The sequence below is a fragment of the Bactrocera latifrons genome, unplaced genomic scaffold, assembly GCF_001853355.1.
Source record: "Bactrocera latifrons isolate USDA-ARS-PBARC rearing strain unplaced genomic scaffold, ASM185335v1 scaffold_384, whole genome shotgun sequence".
NCBI classification, from domain to species: Eukaryota; Metazoa; Arthropoda; class Insecta; order Diptera; family Tephritidae; genus Bactrocera; species Bactrocera latifrons.
The window spans coordinates 4,113-11,885 of record NW_017537028.1 but is presented as its reverse complement, the minus strand read 5'-3'; the positions used below and the strand labels follow the sequence as shown (position 1 = coordinate 11,885).

Below are 7,773 nucleotides of genomic sequence, written 5' to 3'. Positions count from 1 at the left end.
AAATACATTGTCAAATGAGAAAGTTTTCCATACAAGAACTTGATTCCGATCGTTCAGTTTGTATTGCAGCTATATGTTATAGTAGTCCGATTCCGGCGGACTGAAAAYGACGCAAARTTTCGAAACGATATCTTAAAAACTRAGGGACTAGTTCGTWTATATACAGACAGATGRACAAGCCTAATCGACTCAGCTCAACATGCTGATCTTTTATTTGTATAYTTAATAGGGYCTCCGACGCTTCCTTCTGGGTGTAACAATCTTCGTGACAAACTTGATATACCCTTTTCAGGGTATAAATATCCATGCCCGCTGTTCAAAGATACGCCACCAAATGAAATCTCTTACCCCTTGCGAAGGCGAAGGGCGCGTCAAAGAGTTCGTGGAAAATAGGTGGGTGGTCCAATATTCACCACTGCTTTTCCAAATTCTTAACGCTCACATAAATGTGGAGTTTTGCCAGCACGGTCCAGGCTATTAACTATATATGTAAATAGTTAAATAAGGGCAGTGACCAGACCATTTTCACCGTGAGACAGGAGAGTAACTCTGCGATCGATCAAAAGAAGAGGTCCAGATTTGGCTGTTAAAAATTTTAACTAAAATACAACTACTATTTCATGAATTATTAATAAATTTAAGCATAATCCKGTATAAACTATATTAAGTGTAAGACCTTTCGATGCGCAAATTACTTCAGTCATGTTTCTAAATTTTATTRTTTTACTATCAATTTCTGTTCTCASTTCAAAAATATATCTAATAAAGCAAATTTAGCTCCCTTACTAAAAAGTTCTTTCTTTACTTTAGGGATTGGCTACGCTGCTGCTGTAATGTCTTGTTGGATGAACGTTTACTATATCGTAATTCTGGCATGGGCCGCTTTCTATTTTTTCATGTCTATGAAAACAGGTAAGAACTTRCAAAAAAATAATCTTTCTTAAAACTGTTTGACAATAGTTTTGAGAATATCAAGTATCAATCTGTTTAAGTTTAAAATGTTCGTTTCCACCAGAACTTAGCCCTTACTTAATTGTTCRTGTTTGATTTATCTACGGTAAAGGCTAAAAAGACGAGCAGACAGGCCTAATATGGAAATTTTCAAAATACTTGTAGAACATAAAGATGCGTTGCAAATTTAATAAACTRAATTACGTTCCTTCTCAGAGTGCCAAGAAAAGGTTTCTTTCTTAATTCTTTAAGTTTACAGAACCTTCACTGGGTTTCCTTACTAATCTGATTATCATTACTATGAAAGTAATAATTTTGACTTTATTTCACAGAGTTATCGCAATTTTAGAACTTCTGAACATAATACTTGTAAGGAGTGGTCGCATTTTTCATCCTTTAATGCTCCTCCCTACTGTAATTAGACACATAACCGAGAATTTCAGGTAGTTATCGCTTGCACGGTAGACSGACGTGCAGGTGTCAACAAAGTCAATTCGTATCGAAAAGCTGATCATTTAGATGTTATTTTAGGATTTTTTTTATACCATCAATATATAGTATAGAAAAAAAGTCTCTTTTTCTGTCCCTATACCCCTTTATATGCTTAAATCCTTAAAACTACACAATGAACTTTGATGCGATTATTTTAATAGATAGCGGGATTGCAGAGGAAGGCTTATGTGTATAATAACATTCATTAAATAGTGGATAAATGCTGTTATTTTTGAGGTCGTAAATAATTACATTGTTTCCTCTTACATTGCAAACGCAGGCTGAACCCTACGAGATTTATTAAAACAATGTACTAAGGATTGTACACATTGAACAGGTTTACAGAAATTTTGCGGTGAATGTCTATCTGTCTATTTTTTTTTTTTTTTTGTCATTTACTTTTCACGACAAATAATGGCCAATTTTCAAAGCGATTTTAACCAATACAGTATTAATCCTTATCCAATTAAATACTTTAAATACATTGTTGATTTATTATAGATTTTTATGGTCTTTACTGATTGAATGTGTATTTGAAATGAGTATTTTCGAAGATATTACAGATTTAAAAAAGTATATGCGTACAATTTCAAACTGATACAAAAATAATACAATTGCTAATATTTGGATTAGTAGAATAGAACTGCAACCAAATACGCAATTACTGGCTCAGTAATCAGTCGATGAATGCCAGCCAACTTTTTTGTTTTTCCACGCTTGAGAACCGGTTTCTCAAGTGCAGTCGACTAGAATGACTGTCGATTGGACTCCAGTGAAATGATGGAGCCATGTTTCTATTGYCATACACCGACGCAAGAATTCGGTTTTATTATGCTCATTTTGCTTCTTTACAATTAGCAAACCTCTTTTCAACGGTTGATTTCCTCGGTGCAGAGCGTAATTTCAACAGTATTTTCCCCAAAACTCAAGGCTTTATTAACACATGAAATGCCTTATGATCCATTTTTTTTTGCTAACTAACGCATGTTGCTTAATAAAAATGCTATATCTCATTTACTAATAGTTATAATTTAAATAATAGAAATCTTGAAGATGATGGTCGTATTATTATCTATGTTCCAGCCACAGTAAAGCGTGGACGGGTCCTCTAGTTTATGAATRAAGTAATGTTACAGAATTTTAATCGTAAGAGTTTTTTACGTTTTTCTTCAGCAAAACTAAAAACTTTATTGAAAACAWACGTGCAGCTTTTTCAAAATATTTACCATTTTTAAAATACAATTTCTCTGCMGTCATTGCTTAAATCTTATTTACTTTGTCGTTTGTAGATGTGCCTTGGCGTTCTTGTAATAACTTCTGGAATACTGTAAATTGTGTCAATTCATACGAACGCAACAATTTAATTTGCTAGGAGGATTCTACTAATGGAACAGTAAAAAATATTTGTTCWTTAACCTTAGCAAATATCACCACTTCAGAACTGACAGATCCAGTTAAAGAATTCTGGGAGTAAGTATATTCCTCTGCCTCTACTGAAGGCCATAAGTCCTTTAATTAAAAGATATTCTACATGGGAGTAAGTAAGTATATGATTTTTATTTTTTGTACCTGATAATACAAGCTCCTTTATTAAAAACTGTTTTTAGATGTATACTAGCAAGAAGTAGTATAATGGTGTTAAATCACAACTTCATGGATATCATTCAATGTCASAATTTGTTGAAWTAATCGAATCTCCAAACTAGCCTCGCTTCGTTGGAAACAAATAACTTGAAGATCAACTTATTTAAATTGCGGCAATACAAAGTTAGTTTTAATCGATCTGTGTCGGTATTTATTGACATTAACGGTGAAACTAGCTTCATTTTGAAAAAAGTATGGAGCGATGATTCCACCAGACCAAAAAGCACACCAAACTGTCAATTTAGGTTAATGTGATCGTTGTTCATGAACAATTTGCAAATTTTCTTTGCACCAGAATCGACAGTTTTGTTTATTTACCGCACCAATCAAATGTGAGCCCTATAGAAGAAAATGATTTTTTTTTTAATTCGTTATCGTTTTGAAGTTGTTCCAAGGTCAAATCAGCAAATTCACGACGTTCTCGGTGTTCCAATGGCTTCAGATCGTGAATGAGATCAATTTCATACGGATGCCAGCCCAAATCCTTTCTAAAAATTCAMCAAGTTGTGGTTTGAGACTGTTCCAATTTTGAGAACGTCGTGGAGTCAACAAATTGCSATCTTTAGCAACAATTGCCTGAACGGYAGCAACATTTTCCTCATTGTAAAGGAAATGACGTACGAAATWTAAAACGATTCGACGAATAGAGAGAGAGTGAATCATTATTACGGYCATGAAATGACAAGAGCGCATTAAAAGTTTCAATTGGAGAACAATTATTTTTATAATAAAATTTAAAAAGTTGTAAGYGTTGTTCTTGCGTATATCTTTCCATAATAAAATCGTAAACACTACTKAATATGAGTACAATGAAAAAAAGTACAGATCAAAACTCGGTATAACTTACTTAAAAATGTTTAGAAAAATCCATAATCAAAACCTTATTAAAAGCAAATAGAGCTAAATTAAGGTGGACTAGACTAGAGAAAAATTTGCATATCTTGGGGCAAATTTTATATTAAAAAAGTAAGCATATACTAAATTCGCGAATTATCGACGAATTTTATCTCTCGCAATTTGCAAATATAAAACACGACATAGTATTTCTAGATATTGACAACTGGTTTGTTTGTAAGACCAAACGATGACGAATTATACAATTTTATCTTAACTTTGAATATATAAAAAAAATACTAAATATATTGCTGCACTCCGTCCTTTGATACCAGCGCATAGTTTCATTTTAAACAAAAACTCTTTACGTTACACAAATAAGGAAAGGCTAAGTTCGGGTTCAAGCGAACATTTTATACTCTGCCAACTTCCAAAAATTAAAGCCAGGGAAATACTTTAAGGTGTAAAACCCATCATMTAGAGTAAAGATGTTGTTCGAAAATCTAGACATTAGGTATATAATATAGGGGCTACCAGAAGTTCGGAGATCTTTATATTAAGTATATGGGGGCTAAGGGAAGTATTGGTCCGATTGAATCCATTTTTTACATGTAAACATACCATTACAAGAGGMGGATTATGGCATAATTTCGTACACATTGACCGACATTTTCGATCAAAAGTCAACAATAGGTACCGGGGTTTTAAAATTCGGTACCTATGAGCTTGAAGAGTTTTTATTGAATTCTATCTTGGAGTTTTGAAGCGTTTGATGGGCCGTATTCGACGTGTTCGGCCCGAATATCGTGAAGATAAAAGTTGGCGTTTGTTGCACGATAATACGCCATCTCATTGATCGACGCTTGTGACCGATTATGTGACCAAAAATCACATTTTAACCACTCCCAGTATTCACCTAATATAGCACCGACTTGTTCCTTATATCAGCACATATAAAAAAGSTTTGTCCCACTGGTACTTTTTGAACGACAATTTTTAGCGAAAAAATCTCAATCCATGGGTAATTTTTGAGAGCACACAGGATGTTAACTTAGAAAAAGAAAAGAACCAAATGGATTTAAAAAAATATAGTTGAAATAYCAATTTGAAATAAAAATAAATTAAATTGAAGCTAAAAGACAAGAACAGTTGGAAATCAAAAAATTTAAATTAGCATGTAAGAAGCGAATTAAAATGTTTGAAATATAGTTGAAATGTAAAACTTCGTAAACCTCTGTATACTACTATTAAATAAAACTGCTTGTTAATATTATCTGTGTTTTATTTATGATACAACTGTGTTCGAAATAAAAGCAGTGYCATGAAGATCATCTGTGTTGATCAGTCGACAAATGGAGCAACACATTGTGGTCCGATGAAACAAAAATRGTTTTATAGGAAGCAATTATTTGGTTCCCGCTGACGCTGACAGTATGTACGAAGGACAGTAAACACTTCATTTGATCYTAAAAATGTTTAACGGACGGTAAAACATGGAGGTGCCAAAATCAATGWATGTGGGTACTTGTCTTACTATAGTACATACAGGTCCGTTATTTTGGATTAAAGAAAACATGTATGCCAAATTGTACATTGAAATAATGGTGTCGACTATGCTAMCACACGCTGAATGAAAAATGCCGTAGAAATGGGTCTACCAACAAGATAACGTCCCCAAACATAATAGCAGGCTGGCAAAAATTGGTTTGCTCYAAATAGAGTAGATGTTATGGGTTGGCCGGCGGAGTGCTATGAAGAAGGCGTGTAAGGCCATTCAAGTGTTTGGTGGACTCCATGCCGAGGTGATGCGCAGCTAGGTTATTCAACAATAGTGACTCGACGAAACTTTATTTTATATTGTTATAATATTTTAAATGTAAAATCTTCATTTTTATTTTGTTTTACAAACTTTTTATTTATTTAAAGAAGAAATTATTAAATTAAATTGTTCTTTAAAAAWATCATATTTCTTTTAAACTTGAATACGAGTGAATTAAATACAATAATACAAATCAATTACACGATTTTTTTGCTTCATTTSAATTCTTGGTTATGCCACTGCTGTTATTTCGAACATATTGTATATTAGTTGCAAACAAGATTTAAGCATTCAAATCTTTTAATAACGATAACAAGGGGAATTCAACCTCGTTTGTGACTAAATGTTGGTTGTTAGATTCATCAGCTTCACCTTCCTCATTTATCCTTTCATAATTGTAAAACCTTTCGTGTTTTTATACCTGCTTGCATTTTGCTCTTGTGCACGTGTATGCAACCTCGAAATAGCACTTATAAGATCTCGCATGCCATTATTTATAGAGCGGTGASGTGAACGCAACAAACCTATGTATGAGGTTATTGACGCTGTTCCTTACCTCTGCCATATAATCCCTACCCGTTGGCACAGTTTTCACTGGAGGCGAGCAACCTATTTGTAGCTAGGGTGGCGATGACCTTGCCGGTACAGGCCTCTCCATGGAAAGAACTTTTTCTGGTGTTCGAGGTAATTTTGACCCTCGCTTGACGGTCTATTATTTTGCTATCAACCATACTTGTAGCATTATCTGACAGGCTGACCAAGTGGACCGCCACCGTGTCATTGCAGTCATTGCTTATCGACGGCCGGGAGCCTGTTTGCTCTCCCCCTACAACCGCCGGCACTGGGCTTATTACATCCTGCACCGTAACTTTACTACTTTTAGTACTCACAGACATGATTTTATTTATTTCGGGATTCTACTGGAAGGTGATTTGCTCAGTCGCTTCTAACCTGGAGACAGACGCTGCCCAGTAATCCTCTCAATCTGAGTCAGACGCTTCCGGAATTTTTGTTGGTTTGACACTTATATTATATATGGGYGGTATCGATTCGCCCCACCACAGATACTCGTCGGGCAGATGTAGCTTTTTAAGTTACACTCTCCACCTCTGCKGCTTTGGTGGTCGGGGACTGCTTATTGAATATTCTCAGCTAACCTTCAGATCTGGAGGCCTTTCAATTATCCGCCACCTGCTGACCGCCACAGTAGCCCAAGCTACGCAGGAGTGTTTTTTTTTCCGAGGATAAGACTGGTAGCATGCACGATTCATATTGCCCGCTAGAGTTCACCTCTTTCGGGACCACGCCCAGATAGTCAAAAAATAATAAAAAAATAGGTGGAATTGATATCAAACCACAGTATTTAGCGAACTAATAGCCAAGGACATACGAATTTCAGGGAACGGTTGCTTATTCTTTGTTTTTCGTTCTTTTTTTAAATTAAAGCAATCTTCAATTATAACTTGATACTGACTAAAAGTTCTGTTGAACACATTTCGTTGTTGCAAAGTGCTAGTTCAGGAGCTTTTGTGGACAACTACATATATAGTATCCACACTGCCAGGATACCCCAACACCATATGACGAATCAATACATTGTGATTACAGACACATTGAATCTTTAATTAATATACATGTTTTCGAGAAAAATATGCTTCCGGAGTAGATTCCAATAGATTTCCCAGAAAATTTTATTTCCGTCTCGTCAATGTAGCCAAAACAATGTGGCAGCTCAAGGCAGTGCCACTCAGCTCTGCGCTCTGCTGCATCTTGCCAGTACATAAAGTTGTCTTTTAGCTTCAGAGTCGCACAAAGTACTGTATTACCTATGCTATCGAGAAATATAAAATCAAGAATAGCTGCTCAATTTAATGGAGAATCTCCCATTTATTACTCATCCGTAACGAAAACCAAACAAACTTGAGATTTTTGAAATTGTCGGTCTTCCCCAGTACTATTAAAAGATGAATTTGAACGGAAAATCTCTTGCACCAACGCAGWCTTAGATCAATAATAACAGCAAACGTATTTCA

General features: G+C 34.9%; 1 protein-coding gene across 1 annotated transcript in view; it reads left to right on the top strand.

Moving 5' to 3' along the window:
• LOC108972183 (sodium- and chloride-dependent GABA transporter 1-like) overlaps window positions 1-2,942 on the top strand; it is a 113,639-nt gene extending 110,697 nt beyond the window's left edge. Inside the window, exons 4-5 of the mRNA XM_018938695.1 lie at window positions 811-912; window positions 2,733-2,942. Coding sequence (XP_018794240.1) covers window positions 811-912; window positions 2,733-2,815 — 185 coding nt within the window. The 3' untranslated portion in view covers window positions 2,816-2,942. The remainder of the gene's footprint in view (window positions 1-810; window positions 913-2,732) is intronic.
• The last annotated feature ends 4,831 nt before the right edge of the window (window positions 2,943-7,773 follow it).